This window comes from Anastrepha ludens, chromosome 4 (assembly GCF_028408465.1).
Source record: "Anastrepha ludens isolate Willacy chromosome 4, idAnaLude1.1, whole genome shotgun sequence".
In the NCBI taxonomy this organism is placed as follows: Eukaryota; Metazoa; Arthropoda; class Insecta; order Diptera; family Tephritidae; genus Anastrepha; species Anastrepha ludens.
Window position 1 is genome coordinate 124075092 of NC_071500.1, and position 17423 is coordinate 124092514.

At 36.6% G+C, this 17423-nt stretch overlaps 1 protein-coding gene across 1 annotated transcript in view; it reads right to left on the reverse strand.

Annotated features, from left to right (window-relative positions):
• Window positions 1-3385: 3385 nt before the first annotated feature.
• Window positions 3386-17423, reverse strand: part of LOC128861027 (protein Teyrha-meyrha) — a 54940-nt gene continuing 40902 nt past the window's right edge. Inside the window, exons 4-9 of the mRNA XM_054098897.1 lie at window positions 9560-10176; window positions 9282-9443; window positions 7286-7661; window positions 6685-6937; window positions 6223-6586; window positions 3386-5976 (exon numbers count right to left, since the gene is read on the reverse strand). Coding sequence (XP_053954872.1) covers window positions 5785-5976; window positions 6223-6586; window positions 6685-6937; window positions 7286-7661; window positions 9282-9443; window positions 9560-10176 — 1964 coding nt within the window. The 3' untranslated portion in view covers window positions 3386-5784. The remainder of the gene's footprint in view (window positions 5977-6222; window positions 6587-6684; window positions 6938-7285; window positions 7662-9281; window positions 9444-9559; window positions 10177-17423) is intronic.

Sequence of the window (17423 nt, forward strand, 5' to 3'; positions counted from 1 at the left end):
AGCTGTATGAGTTAACGACAACATAGATATAGTGCAGCGAATAAATGTCGTCCGAATGGACACAAACGCTCCAGCTCTGAAAGTATTTGTTGCGATACCGTGGTGTTTCCAACTGGCGTCGGTTAGCACGAGAAAGAAATTACTGGTGCGCTTTGTTAAACTCGACCAAAATCGCTTAAGCGGTTATCGCGCCAGTCACGAAGAATAAGAACAAGATAGTAGCAATTAGTAGCAGTATATTTTGTAGTTACCTAGAGAATGGTACCTTTGATGTTACCCAGACGACTCTTTGCTACAAATGTTACTAGATAGATCAGTAAACGCACGGAACGTGAAAACCCGGCAGCAGAAAGAAAGTAACAACCAGTTATGGTCCTGAGAACGGTCATAAGATCACCATTCTTTTAACTATAGAAATTTGCCTGGGTCCTGAAATATTCTCTAAACTGAGGTAATCATTCGTTTAAAGTATGTTTTTTCACTGGATCTGAAGACAATATAGATCCAAGTTCATATCAAAAAGAGGAGTTCGCATTCAAAGCATTTCGTAATTTTGCTTTCGGAACTCTGTGGGGTATATTTTTATACATCTTCATCTTTATTGGCGCAGTAAACGCCTAAGAGGTTTTGGCAATTAGAAGTGCAAAGTGAAGCCAAGTTCTTTTCCACTTGGAGCTTCCAATGCAGTGCGGGCCTTCTTCTGCCCCTACTACTTTACACAGGCATCGTAACGAATACTTTCATAGTTGTAGCATTTGCGTTCATTCGTACGACGTGACCTAGCCAGCGGAGCCGCTGAATCTTAGCTCGCTGCACTAGTTCCATGTCTGTGAACATCCCATATAGCCCATCGTTGCATGACCTATCACATTCGCCGTTGCCAAAACGCGCAAAGTCCAATAAAGCATGCTCAGAATCTTTTTCTTAAATACTTTAAGAGCCATTTACATCAGGTGTTCTTATCGTCAATGCTTCTGTGCCAGAAAATGGGATGGGCGTGATGAGAGACCTATAGAGTGTGGTTATAATTCGCTGCTAGAGGACTTTACGTAGGTGTTATTTTATGCAGAGATTCGCCTGCTCTAAATCTAATGCTGGTTTTCAGCTGAAAAGTGTCGTGAACCGACGCTGTTACTTTAGTAGACTCTTAAACCGAAAGCTTTGGGGTACCACTTTTAAAGATCGATGTCTTTCCACCATAACACAAGGTGCCGCAAAATTAATCACCCTATCGGAAAATTTAATACTTTTGTAAATGGCGTCGTAGGTCAATCATATTTGACACTTGTGAACTAGACAGCTGCAGTATTAGACGCAGTAACAGAGAAGCAGTGGAGCGCATAATGGTCGAATTAAAGATTTCCATCACTCAAAATAATTTATTTTTATTGAGTAAAAAAGGATGACTAATTTTGGGTCACCTTCTACAAGGTTCACTCGAGTTGGATAGCGCATCTCAATGAATGGGTCACCAACATAATCTAGGCTTTACTTTGGGTCGAAGTAATAGGACTATGAATAAGTTCGTGCGGTTTTTTTCGAAATTTGAAACTTTATTGACGTAAAATGGTTAGAAATTTAATATTCAAAATATTGTCCATCGCTTACTACTACTTTTTCCCATCTTTCTGGCAATTCACGGATTCCCTTTGTGAAAAATTCGGTCGGTTTTGCCGCAATCCACGAATCGATCCATTTTTTGACTTCATCGTAATTAAGGAAGTGCTGGTCAGCCAGGCCATGTTGCATCGATCGGAAGAGATAGTAATCGGATGGCGCAAGGTCTGGACTATACGGCGGGTGGGGTAGGACATCCCATTTGAGCGTTTCTAAGTATGTTTTGACCACTTGTGCAACATGTGGCCGAGCATTGTCATGTTGCAAAATAACTTTGTCGTGTCTATCGGCGTATTGCGGCCGTTTTTCTCGCAGTGCTCGGCTCAAACGCATCAATTGTCGTCGGTAGACATCCCCCGTAATCGTTTCATTCGGTTTCAGTAGCTCATAATACACAACACCCAGCTGGTCCCACCAGATACACAGCATAACCTTCAGGCCATGAATATTCTGCGCCGACGTCGATGTTGAAGCATGGCCAGGGTATCCATACGTTGCCCGACGTTTTGGATTGTCGTAATGGACCCACTTTTCATCGCCAGTCACAATTCGATGCAAAAAACCCTTTCTTTTGTGCCGTTGAAGCAGTTGTTCGCATGCCATAGAACGGCGTTCAACGTCTCTTGGCTTCAATTCATACGGCACCCAATGGCCTACCTTTCGGATCATTCCCATGGCTTTTAAACGTTTGGAAATGGTTGATTGATCAACTCCCAAAGTTTTTGCAACCTCTTCTTGCGTTTGAGCCGGATCTTGATCGAGCAATTCCTCCAATTCGGTATCCATGAACTTTGGCGGCGCACCCTCGCGTTCTTCGTCTTCCAAGCCAAAATCACCACTTTTAAAGCGTGCAAACCACTTCTGGCACGTTCGCTCAGATAGAGCATGCTCACCATAAACTTCCACCAAGATACGATGACTTTCGGCTGCTTTTTTCTTCATATTAAAATAATGAAGAAGAATTCCCCGCAAAAACACATTATTTGGCACGAAATTCGACATTTTCAAGTGTGGTAAAAATATTGTTGTTTACGCTTCAAATAAAAAACTTATACTGACGTTTGTGCCTTACGACAGTAGCTCTCCAATGAATGTTTGGAAATGTGGATCGATGGAATAATAATCCAGTTACGCCATCTGTTGTAAAACCGTAACGAACTTATTCATAGTCCTATTAAGAATCGACATTGAGTAGAATCGTCCAACGTACACCCAGAAACGCAGCAATACCAAATTTTTGATATTAACTTGTGGAGCATCGGCCAGTTGTAAGGGAGAGAACCGGAAGTTTAGTTGGTGTTAGTGTTTCTTTATTGAGCACTTCTTGCAATTCAGGCGGTGTTTAAAGTTCATGTGAAACTTTTTGGTACTAAATATAAAGAAAATACAAGCAATACAAACCCATTTTCATAAAAATAAATTACTCAGATGTTTAGGGATTTATAAGTATTTTTAATGCGTTAGTTTTTTTTTTAATTTATTTAGCACTATTTTTTAATAGTATTATTTAGGTAATTACATTTTTTCATTAAATACACTTTTTGCTTAGAAACTAAATACACATTTCTGTATTAATCTGAAGATACACACAGAGGTTTAACAACTATAGCACACAATTTTTGTTTTTAAATATTAGAAAAAGGTTAAAACCATAAATTAATAAATATTTTCTAAACAACAAAACTAAAAATATGAATCTAAAAAATTATATTTAGTAGGTATTTATTCAATCAGAAATACAGCTATAAATTTTTTTACAGATCAACATTGTGCTTACCAGTACTGATATATCAATACGAAATTATTTGAAATGCATTTTAATACTAATTTATTAAAACAAAACAACTTTAAAAATTTGTATGTTAACGTAGAAATAAAAAGATGGAAGTCTACAAATAAAATGTACTGTTAATCGGCATACATTCGGATTCCACGCATTTTCACTAAAACTCTGTAGCTAATGTTTAATCGTGTGTGTGTGTAACTGTGTGTACGAGTATAAGTTAGGGGTGTCCTTTAATTTGCATTGAGAATACAAATTTTGGGACCTTAATAAAATAGAATGTTTTCAAATTTTCAGGTTAAGTGAACTACATTTAATAGAAGCGTATCGAGCTGAAGGCAGTTATTCTTAAACTGGTCAAGACATTTGTTTAATAATAATACTCAAGAATTCTCAAAATTGTCTTAACTTTTTTCGCAAGATTTTTTTCTGTAAAAGCTGGTTATTCTTTAATACTTTACTGGTTATGAAGTTAGAAATCTGAAAAAAGGTGCCTGGAGACGAACAAAGCCATAATAATTGCCGTCCATATTCAAAGTTCTTCTAAGGCTGTGTGCCAGTGAAAATATATCTTGTGCGAGATGTATATCAAATTGTAGATATATTTGAGTAGAAACGAACTGCAGTGCGTATTTTAGAGTATATGGGAATAAATTATTCTCAATTTTGTTTTGAACGAGTTTTAAGTTATAAAAATATACGGAGGCCCGCCGAAGACATTTGACCTTTCTACTTCATCACAAAAAAATTCGCTATTCATATTCTAAATAAAATGGAAAAAGGATTGGGTAAACTTTTTATTTACTGTAAATTTTTTCTACGACATTTGACTCGTTTATTTCATCATTAAAAAAATTTACTATACCTATTCTGTAGAAAAAATAGGAAAACGATTTTTTATTTACTCTAATTTTTTTTTCATGGGGAAAGATTTTTACAGGTGTGACCAATATCAGGCTGCATCAAAGCGATTTTGATAGAATTAGCTGATTGGCTACCGTCACTGGGTTCACGGTAGCGTTTTCTTATGAAAAAACTAAGATTGTGTTGATGATATACCAAATAAAATCAACAAATCGGTCATATTACTTCGTTGTCGTCTGTGGTCTGAACGACTGATTCGACGAGTGTGTGAATACGTGTGAAATGAGCAGCCCGAATTCGGCTGCTGAGTTCCCGGTGACGCAGCAAGTTGTTCGCATCCTAGTACATTGGCCAAACCTGGTAACCTATCTTCCTTGGGTAAACATTTTATATTTACTCTAAATTTTTTCCAGTATATGTATGGTGAATTTTTTATGTGATAATATAAAAAGGTCAAAAATGTTATGGACATTTTTTTAGGTATTGTTGATCTATACTATATATATACTATACTATTAGAATTTGTAGATATTGTCTCATAGAAATTATTTCTCGACTACAGCCATGAATTTTTAATTAATAACAGGTTTCCCAGTAGGGACATAACAATTCTGCGTTGGTAACCCATGTATATTCTTATGATCAATGTAATGTTGAACGTCATTCAAGGGTGACATTTTTCATGGCGAAAAGATTTTTGCAGAATTCGGCTGCCGAATCCTCGGTGACGTGGATGAAAAATTTAAATGTGGGTTTTGAACGAGGATGATATATTACCAGGTTTTCTGCTCGCTTATTTTACACGTATTCACACACTTGCCCAATAAGTCATTTTTTAGACGGAAACGAAGTAACATGAGCAAGGACTGTGTTGATTTTTTTCGTATATCACCCAGACAATAAATTTTTTTTTGGACCAAAATATTTAATATTTCATTATGATCAGCAAAAACTGTAATATTAAACAGTACAATAATCCACTTCCTGATGTTCTCTCCTTAAATGAGAGATATGCAACATTTTATAAAGATTCTAAAAGTTAAAAAGGATTTCTGTTTTGCTATCGCAATCACACGTATTTTTCTTCAGCATAACAGGGACGTATACTTATATAATTTGCTATCGGTTGAATAATTGTTTGAATAACTGAGAAGAACTAAAAAAAATTTGTTAAAGGTTGTTTTAATTTTGCGTCTCTATACAATATAATCCCGTATGCCCTCAAATATATAAAAAACTATATATAGAGAAAAAATACCTACATTTTATTAACAAACAAAAAATACCATACATATAAGAACACCCCTAACTCGTGTTTGTATTGTATATCGGCGCGCCACACTACCCGCACTTTACTACTTTCTTAATTTTGAAATACTACGGTACACATAAGCACACCTTTGCTAGTCCATTTTCCACTTTTTATACGAGTTACGAGTTTGCATGTGCAGGGGGATGGATGTATGTACTTATCTATGTGGTTCAGGGTGTTGTATGTGGGGGTTTAATAATATAAATTCTTAAAGATTCACCAACTGTTGCGGCGATGGTGATTTTTGTGCTTCTCGCTGTTGTTGTTGTATCAGGTTTTGTTGTTGCTGCTGCAAGTCCTTACTTAGCCGATAGCTGCTCATCACATTCGCACAACTCTGATGGAAGTACAAGTTGCGGCCGCGAAAGAAGGATTCCGTTGCAAAATCCTTTATACCTGTCTTAAAGAGAAGAGCAGAAAAGTAATGCGATTGAAATTTTAAATACTCGCACAAGCATACAAATCAGGAATATGGGCATATGCACTTAGTTAAGTGATTTTCTAAGATTATTTTTGAGTGCAAATAGAATTTATAGTGTAGTACTTATAAGGACATCGAGCATGTTAGAAGTTAGTGCATTTTTGTATTTGTTTTTTTTTTTTTGTTTTTATGAAGACGGAAAACAGAAACTCAATTTACTCGTACCTTACAAATGAAACATTTGTTTTCATCGTCCGGTTTATTATCCGAACTAAATCCCACCTTTGTGTCCAATTGCGTAAGTCCCGGCACCATTAAGTTCACATTCGAGCCACAATTGCCCACACCACCACCGCCATTGCCACCTCCAACACCGCCTACGTTGCCGCCAATGCTATGCCCATTCTCCGCTTCCGTTTGCTGTTGTTGTTTTGCACGCAACTCCTCGAAGGTGGTGTATTTGGAATTGTTGTTGTTGATATTATTATTATTATTATTAGCCATTTCCATGTTCGGCTCTGTGCTGGTCACTTGTGGCTCCGAGCGTGGCCGTTCTTGCTCAAGTATTGGAGAGTGATTATCCGATGTCCTGCAAGACATCAAAAGGACAAGCAATTAAACATACATACATACATTTTTTGGCCGTGTTAAAGCTTATGCGAAAGAGTTTCATCTCGCCTTGCTCACCTGCTACTAACTACGGTTTCCTCGTACTTTCGTTTCTTGTTGCTGCAGAGATTCGTAATTTTAATAGAATCATCGTCGTCCACAATGACATCCTCGTCGCTGTCATTGGCATTGCATGTTTCCATTGAAACATCCTTGCCATTACAGTTGCCTCCCCCCGCAACACCGCTGCTGGAGCGCTCATCAACGGCGCCGCACGAGTCCGCGTTGTAGAAGTGATGGGTTGTCGATGACAGTTCGCTGACATTTTTCACTGTAATTGGTGGCAAGGGAAGTAAAAATGAGTACAAGAAAGTAGGTAGATTTAAAAAATGGATACGAACAAATTACATGCACATTTAAGTTATACATATGTCATCAATGTATACAAGGTGGCGCAAAATTTATCAGCCAATGGGAAGATTTATAATTTTTGTAAATGTATGACGTTCATCTATTTGAGACATCGTGAACTTCAGTATACAAACAGACAAGGCATCGGGTCCGTAAAGTTCAAAATAAATATGCACTTTGCGCCACCTTGTATATAAGTATGCATGCCGGGTGTTCATGCGCGTATTATTTCTAAAATATACGCACAAATTTCATTAAAGTTTCTTACCACTGATATGTCCTTGTTGCGTCGTAATGGTGGCAGCTGTATTGTGTTGCGCCTGATTCCAATTTGGTGCAATACCACCGCCTCCTCCCCCACTAGTGCTGGTTGCATTCAAATCATCCTCACTATTTGCTGCATCTTTATTGATCACACAAGCCGTTCGGTACAAGATTCCATCTAATTTTCCGGGCTGACTATTGCTGCTGTGCATATTGGTGCTCAACGTCGTATTACCAATGTTATTATGGTGATGTCCATGGCTCAAACTGTTCACACTGAGCTGAGAGTGTGAGGTGAGTTCGGAGCCGGAATCGGGCACATCATCATTGCAACTCTCCACATCAACCGTTTCGATTTCTTCTTGCATTTTGGTGTCCTCCTGAAACGGTTTTTAGTAAATACAAATAAAAAAGAAGTTAGAGAGCAGAAAAGTTGTGTAGAATCTTAGCCCAATAGTAGAGCTAACCTGAGAAAAATAAAATTGTGCACCACAAAAAAAGCGAATATTCCGCAGAATCAAAAATTATCGGCACTAAAATATAATGCAAGAAGTTGTCTAAAAGATTCATAAGGAATTTCCGGAAGATGGCTTTAAACGCGCGCACCCTGTGTGATGCATACAAGCACAACTTCTGTTAAAAAAATGACCCTGAAGTTATCACTGAAATAAAATCTCTTCAACTATTCTTTCATATTTATTTGATATACTTTCCAACGTTTCTTATAACTTCTTTCTGTTTGCTTAATCGCCACATTCACCGCAAAACTCTTTCCTCGAAATAGTAATATGAGTCCCCTTTCCTAGCCTTAAGTGCAATGACCAATATATCCTGAGTGCTTTTAAAATTTCCGTCCAACCATAATTTCTTTGCATTCCAACATGAACTGTGCGAGCAAGAACAACTTACACGCGGACATGCCAGGTGAATACGTAGCATGAGGAAAGCTACCAACCCAGTTGTTTTCATATAGTCGAGTACAAGGTGAGATACGTGATCCGTTGAACTCATGGTGAAAAGATTTCAAAGGTGAGCTCTTTAACATACCGTTATTCGGCTCTGGGCGAATTTGACAGAATCAGCTGATGGGCTGAGATCATGGTGAAAATATTTTTAGAGGTGTTCTACCTAGCACACCGTTATTCGGCTCTGAGCGAATTTGACAGATATGCCGACGTCATTCGTTTTGTGCTTCACTAAGCTAAATCTAAATTTTGTGAAATACAAAACGAATGAGAATCCAAAGTTCCCCTCAAAATTTTTTTTCACCATACCTAACGAGCAAACCTGGTATCTATCCAAGAATGATAGAAAGAAGATTACGCCCATCAGAGAGTGCGTGACGTCACGTTTTTCCGAGTTGTGCAGTATTGCTAACCATTTGCTCTTCGCAATAAATTTAGTGTTTTTTTATACCCAAAATGGGAAAATTTTTGGAAGTTTCGTGTTTGTTTCTTTTTTTAATTTAAAGCTACCGAAAAAACCTTTTTTCCCAAAAGATTGTGTAAAAGTTTTGTCCCGATACGAGCGAGTCATCAGCATCGGCTGCTTTCTCATCGAGTACATTTTTTTCTTTAATATTTTTGGCGCATGTGGATGGGTGACCGTCTGTTACATATCAGCCAGACTTTTTGCCACACTAAATTTTATAAATTCGTAGAATATACCAAGCAATTATTTTTGTTTTTTAAGTTGATATGGCTAAATTTAGATATGGGTGAGTAAAATAGTGCGCAATCAGCAAATAGCTGCCCTCACTTAGGCAGTCTTCAAAAAATACTGTTAACCGTTAAACATAGTACTGTTAACTAATATTTATATACGAGAGCAGAGCCCGAAAGATAATGAGGTCGAAGTGCAAACCTCCAATAAATCCAAATTTAAATCTATACTAGGGCAATTGTAGTGCTCAGTGCTTTATGCTACTTTCTATAATACTTAAGCTCTTATTCACTTTCACCTGAATTTTCCTAACTTTTCTAGCCAAAGTGTCAACTCACCTCCGGCGGCATCTTTCCAGCTTCGATCGCGTATTTTCGCTTGCATATCGGGCAGGAATTGCAGAAGAGATTTTCCATAAAGTACAGATCATTTCCATATTTCCGTTTTCGCCCCTTTATTCTTAAACGATTTTGTCTATTATTGCGTATCCTTTGGAAAGTCTATAAATCCAAATAACAACATTCAAAACACTAATAATTGTTTGACTATTCAAATAAATGTGATAAACAACTTCTAATGCCACATAAATCCACAACAACGACATCATTTCACTTACCTCCCAGCGATTATGGCTGGTGCGTATGGCATTCTCTTGCGCCGGACATGGCGGTGCAAACATGTAAGATGCTTGTAAATTCGTACGTTCCAAACCCGAGCTCAGCTTATAGAGCCGGTCCAGTTCGGTCAGAAAGTGTGAATTCCATTCTTCTGCCGAAATTTTAATACCACAGATGGGGCAAATATCTGGCACATGACCTGGCGGCAAACTGAGTACACTTGCTAGGCCGCTACTATTGCTGCCACTCGAACTGCCACCGCTGCCAATGCCCACACCAACGGCACCAGCTGTGGTCAAGCCACTGAGACCACTCGTCACACCGCGCAAACCTGCACAGCTTACCGGTATACCGAGGCTACCCATGCCACCCAAACTCGCCGCGGCTAACAGGCCACCATTCGGATGATGGTGATGATGGTGTGTATGATGATGGTGATGACCGAGATGATTTACTGACGCAGGCGAGGATGTGGTTGACGCCACTGAGGCGGCTACGGCCGCAGCGGCGGCCGCCATGGAAGTTGCCGTTGCAGCTGCTGATGACGCTTTGATCCCACCAATGCCACCGCTACTACTACTGCTATTGCTGCCGCCACCATTGTTGCTGTGGACATCTGTGGTAAAGGACGAATAAAAAAAAAAACAAATCAGTTGAAATATTTTTTGGGAGCATTGTTTTTTGTTGTGGTCTGTTTCAATTCGCAAAAAATTAAGGAAGGGCAATTGGCTGTTTGAATGAATGGTTGCTGAAATGCGTATCTGCATGTTTTTGGTTTTGTTGCGCGTTTGTGTGCCATAATGGCTGAGGCATGTCAAACGACAACAGGGACAGTAATGTGTGGGCATTTAATTAAATGTATGTTAAATTGATTTAATTGGCCATCCGACACGTTTGAATGAGTGCAGTTAAGTGGAAAATAATTGAGGTACAAAGATATGAAAACATATTTGCGAAAAAATTAATGAGTAAATTTTATATTCGAAAATTTACACACATACATATGTATGCACTCGTATATATGAAAAAATATGCTTGCGCGTAACTATGTGTGAAAATAAGCGTTGTTAAAGAGAAGATTCAATAAATTTCTGGAACAGTAATTTTTAAAAGTTTTTTAATTTTTTAAATTTTTGCATCCGGTGTTATATACATACATATTATATATGTACAAAATCGCTCATTGCTCTGTGAAAATCGTATTCTAGGGATCAAAATAAGAAACTTTGTCGAAGGAACCATACCTCTAAAACGAATTCTGATGTCCCCCAATTTGGGTCGAACGAAAAATACCACTTTGACCCATTTAGAGTGCTCCAATCGAGTCCAAATGTGTGACCGTCCCCCACTAACTTTGGACGGCCGATCCACCCATGCCAGTGGCACAACCCCTGGAACTCCCCTGGGTGGTTCCCCATACAATCATTTCAAAATATCACCATTTTTGGCCTTTACATGAGAAAAAAAACTAAAAAGTTCGACCCAAATTGGGGGACATCAGAATTCGTTTTAGAGGTATGGTTCCTTCGGCAAAGTTTCTTATTTTGATCCCTAGAATATGATTTTCACAGAGCAATGGGCGATTTTTTGCCTCCCCACAAATCTACTCGGCCTAATGTACATACATGCATACATAAATACATACAACATAAACGTTTATTAGGGCCTTAAAAATTAATATATTTTTCCACCATATCAAGTATGACTGTTCATAGTTTCTAGAGGTCAAATCACAACGGCACCTTTCGGTACCAAGTTGATGGAAATGCCTAAGTATGTTAAGAATACGCGTAGGGTGTAGATGTGGGAAGATAATTTATCTGTTGAATGGAAATTTACTTCAGGATAAACTTCTGATAAACCGTTATGTAAGGCTAATTCAAATACAAGGTGACGCAAAATTAATCATTAAATTTTTTTTTTGAATAACTTTTTTGCTAATTAAAAAAGAAATTGTTTTGAGTGATGGACATTTTTTTATTTTGACCTTTACGCGCTCCATTGCTTGCTTGTTTGTGTAGTCCAGTTCACAAGTGTCAAATATGATGGACGTACGACGTTATTTGAAAAAATTATAATTCGAGTGAGTGATAAATTCTGTGCCACCTTGTAGTATCACTTTTGCTTCTTTTAACACAATTTTACAATATTTTCATTTTTCGATGTATTTGTATTTAAATTTTGCGCCACCTTGTACAATTTGATTTGAAACCTGTTTTTTTTAACTGCATTAAATTTTCTACAATTTAAAGTATTTGAATTTAGGAAAAACTGCTACTATCTGGACCCAAGGCGCATTCATTAAAGGTGGTGGCGCTAGACCAACAACAATGTCTTGTAGGTTTGATTGTCAAAGTAGAAAGCAAAGCATGAATTCGCCTTGTTTTATCAAGAATGATAGAATACATGGTTGCGCCTTCCGAGTTCGCTGTGTCGTCAATGCCCAAAAGCAAGGGGAATTACTTGTTTGTGAAGCAGAAGAGTGGGCGAAAGCAATGGGAACAACTATACATCAGAAGTTACACGCACATACACACACACACACTTTCTTGCCACGGCGCCATCCGCAAAAAACATGCATTTGGAGGCATTATATTAATTTGTGCTCTAACAATTAACGAACGGCACTTCGTTTGCATTCGTTTGTTTAGTTTTAATCTTACAAATCACAATATTACTAGGCCACTCACTGAATTTTCACAAACCTGCAAATTGTCCTTCTTTTTGTTTTTTTTGTTCGTTTGTTTTGTATTGCGAAGGGAGCTGACGTCAGACTTGTCAAAATCACGAAAAATGAAGTAATAGTTTTTTAATGGCGCCACCTAAGATACTCAATTCGCCTTGGATACAACCTTTAATAGATTCGCCTTGGGACAATTCTCACAAATATATTTGAAAATTCATAAAAAAGTAGCAAATAGACACTTCAGGCTGGCTTATTTTATAAAAGGCCAAACTACTTTTTTTCTTCAGGACTTAAAGCTGTTGTATAGCAAACTTTTAAATCGCGGTTTTCAATTTTTTCAAAACTGTAATTTTAATTTCCATTTTGTTTGGTTTTCAGCATCCTATTTTCATACATATTCTACTGCCGAAGGAAAGATTGCAAACAATTTAGCAAAATGTATGGAACAAATAAGGCCTCTAATGCTTACTGCTTTTCCATAAAAGTAGGCAAATACTGTCACACAATTTCCTGGTCTACAATGAAAATTTGAATGTCCTTCAATTAAATCACAACAAATCTTTTATTTGAAATATTTCATAAATTGTATTAAAACTTGCAAACAACCAATTCTACACTATACCATATTTTCAAAATCTTATTATAATTCATCAATCACTTGTGCTGTTGAAAAACACTACATACGAAGCAAAAAGTGGCCACCCCCACCCTATCTGAGAATGCATACTCCCTTATTCTGGTTACTGCCAATTACGTACCATTTACAGCAATAAAAATTAATCGTCTGCTTATTGAAGAAGCAAATATGCGGTAAATTTGGCTTTAAAAATTTGCTCCCCAATATAAAGCCATTTCCCCACTACATTGCAAACGACACAACAGAAATAGGAAAAGGAATGCCAACAAAAGTGTGCCGTTGGAATTTGAAAATTGTTTTCATTACATTTTTGAAAATCTATAAAACTCACACTCGAAATAGGGGGACTTTATTTTGCATAGTACCGGCATATTTACTTAAGTGTAGATGGTGAAGTGAAAACAAGGGGAAGGGAATGGATTCAGTGTTCAACATTTTCCCCAGTTTAGATAAATTTCTTTATTTAGCAAAGGGCAATCGTTTTAGGTATTCGAAAATATGTAAAGCTCATTGAACAAATATGCATTACACGAGTAGTACATGGAATATTGAGGTCATAAATTTTCCGGCTTTGTTACTGGCAGAAAGTGTTGTTGGTGGACCAATAAAATCCATGATACGTTGGGTGGTTTCAGATATTTTTAACACGTATTTAACGTGTTCGAATTGGTTTAATTAATTGCTTTGACTTTGATTGCTGCACATATCCTTCCCCGGCTTTCGAGGAGAGTGTACGGGAATGATTTGAGAGTTAACGACTTTTGCATGCATATGGATTTGAATAATGTCTAAGTGTACAGTTAGAATGTGTTTAGGGGGTTTTCATAGTTGTAATACATAGCAATTATTGCGATTTATTAGATACGCTGAAGGAATGTAAATCTTGTGATTTACAATATCATAGTAAAGGCTATTTTTTCCACATAAGACTCGTACGATAGGAAGGGAAAATAGGAGCGAGCAATTGCTAAGGATGTACATCATTTTCAAAAACATGCTGCCAACTACTTTTTACACAAAACATTAATTTTTAATGTAAAAGTCGCTAGAATTTTTTTTGATTTTCAACTAAAGTATTCGCATAACAACTGGGCGTGAAGACAACAGTTTTTAATCGCAAAAACACCTTTGCATACCAATGCAGCTACATACAACACACATGTACACCCTGGAATGTACGCTTGTCCGCATTTATACCTCTTTTAATTATTTTAATAATTTTAGCGCCCGCAAAAAAAATCCAACTGTCACAAGCAAAACTCTGTTGCCGACCACAGAAAACCGCAAAACAAATTGTCGTTGTTAAAAACAACAAACGAGTCCAACTGTAACTGTTTCCAGCAGTTGATTCAGTTGAAAAATTTCTATAAAACCAAAATGTAAAATATTGTATAATATTTTAGGCCAGATATGCGAAGCCTCGTGTACAAATAAAAGTAAGAAAAAAATCGGCTTATTATTTACTGATTCGTTAGTTGGTTATGTTTAATTCAGAGGTTTTGTATTAGATATTTAGACATCAGTGTTTGCCTTGTTCGCTGTGACAACTGCTTATATTTATTGTGCCTTCATAACATTGTGGTTAACCATAGTTCACTCACACATATGCGCATACATATGCATGTAGACATATTTGTATTACTCTTATATGAATTTAACAGCGCTTCCCCATATTTACAAATGTGCTTTTAATTTTTTTGGTCAGAAAATAGAATTCATGCGCGACTACACCACAAAGCCCAAAATAGAGAGTAGAAATTGGGTAGTGCTTAGTGGTGTATTTTTCAGATATTGCAGTTAAACTCCTGCCAAAGTATCATCTAGCTGTTGCTAACAGTGAAATAAACTTATTTTGATAAAAAATATAAACAATTTCAATAAGAGACAACTAAAAATAAATTTATTTGTACATAGTAGGAAATAGTAATTTTTTGAGATGGTATTTTTTTATTGATGTTGGTGAAATGAGGTTCCCCTACGGCGATAAGAACAATGTTATAAGGAAGATTATTTCTGGAAGCGTTTACAGGAATGCCCGTACATTTAATTAGGTGTGTATATGTACAAATATACTTATTTCCGATGTAGCAATTTTATGAAGTTTTAGTGATTTTTGTAAAATTTTGTTAATAAGAAAGGTTCTTCGATTTTACGAAAGAATTGTTCAAGTAATAATATAACATTTAGGTACCCAATTTAAGGGGAACTATTGGGTTGGCAACTAAGTAATTGTGGATTTCACTTATAGATGGCTTCAGTTGACTTTTTAGGTTTGCAGACGTAGTACAAATGTAACACACATTTTGTTATTTGATAGTCGACAATTCAGCTGTCAATCAGTAAGAAAAGGTTTTTGATCGGTTGCGTAGTTTTCGTTTGGCGTTTGTTGAAAAATTGAAAATCAAAAGAAACATTTTCGTCATATTTGCTTCGTGGAGCAGGCCAGGTGAACCAACTCAAACAACAGCAAAAGCTGATATTCATCGAAAGAAGGTTTTGTTATCAGTTTGGTGGGATTACAAAGGAATTGTCTACCTTGAACTCTTATCACCAAACCGAACGATCAATTATGATGTCTACATTGAACAACTAACGAAATTAAACAATGCAGTTAAAGAAAAGCGGTCCGAATAGACAAATCGAACAAATCGAAGCAAGGCCACACACATCTTTGGCCACTCCTCCAAAATTATTGGAGCGTGGTTGGTATATTTTGCCACATCTTGCACCATCTGATTACTTTTGGTTTCGATCTTTACAAAACTCCTTGAATGGCAAAAATTTCAATAATGATGATGATATCAAATTGTACCTGATTCAGTTTTTTGCTAATAAACACCAGAAGTTTGATAAATGTGGGATTATGAAGCTACCTGAAAGATGGCAAAAGGTTCCATGAGAAAATTGTCTTTGATATTCTAAAAAAAAATCCGCAATTACTTAGTTGGCAACCCAATATTTGTCGTATTCCGGCTACCATTTTATACTCTTTAAATTTGTTTCAAGTCTTTTTTCCACATTAAATTAAATTTACCATCAGTGACCCAAAAAACTTCCAATACAAATTTTCAAAGTAGAATTCAAACGAATTTTTGAGGTTATATTCATAATTTTAAAAAGGTGGCAATTAAGATCGATAGAACAACCTTAAAAAAAACGACTTGAGTTGAAAATCCTTGGTTTGAGTTATCAGCAGAATTTTGTTCAGAGCAGGGAATTTTTGTCCCTGTGCAAGGTATTGAAAATTTAAAACTTGTTTTTCGAAATTTACTTTTTCATAATACGAAAAAATCTTGAGCACTGTGGATTTGTTTGAAATGAGATTTCTCAAGATTATATTTTCTTATGGAACGAGGGCGTAACGAGAACGAGAACGCAAGACTGGCTATAGGCAACAACTGAGAGTTCCTTAATCGGGCTGAAACTACGATATTTTCATGAGCACCGCAGTATTCAATAGCGAATGTGTTGGCTCGAGTTTAACCACTATAGCATTTATCGGGAGTTTTTTTTTAGCTGCATGAGAACTATCGATATCGATAACAAAGGTTTGATGGGAAACTGTGTTGACATTTCTGTTCAGTAAGGTTTGCCAAGTAGTCAAAAATTGGACTGATCGAATGGACTATTGATTTTTTGAATGAAATGCCATGAAATTATCTACCAGATTATATTAAACTAATTTATTTCAAAAATATTTCTGTTTGGTGTTATCATTTTAAGTTTTTCAGGTCTAAAAAGCACCCGATATATTGCCAGATGGAAATTAATTTATAGAAATTTATATTTAATTATAAAATTTTAAATTTTCCACCGCTTAGAATTGGCATTATTGATGAGTCCAATTTGTTGGCAAGCACTGTGCTTTCTTCATTTTAATCAGATTTGACCTGCTTGTTTCTTAAACAATTAATTAGCATATAAAGGGTGCTTTTTTTCCGAGGTTAAATTTTTAAACCCCGAAAACCAAAATGAAATACGGACATTGCATTTCAAATACATACATACATATGTATGTAAATATAAATTAAACAAATATATACATACGTATGTAGATATAAATCAGTTTAGCAAAGAGTTTTTTTGTCCATGGCTCCTTTCTCTTGAATGACAAATTTCTTATTGAATGAGTTTTGAATATATCAAGGTTCAGATTTTCGCACAATCAAAAAGATGATTAAGAGTACTTAAAAATATCAAAGAATTTTCTGTAAAGAAAAACGCACAGGCTGCCAAACGCAGCTCGATCAACACTTGAATGTTGCGAAAAATCTACTCGACACTCAAGTGGTTGGAAACGGCTGAATTAATAGCTAATTTTGAAGACTGGAAAATGAAAAAATGAACAGCTCAAAGGGTTGTTTGCATTTTCATTGGCGATGTAAGCCTTTGTGGCACCACTCAAAAAACAACGTAAGTGTTGTTAAGAAGCGCTGCCACAATAACAGAGTACAAGTACAATTGTCAAGAGCACACTCCAGCCGCATAATGGCCAGAAGACGCGTTTATTTATGCTTGCCCGGCGCTTTATTATGGCAAT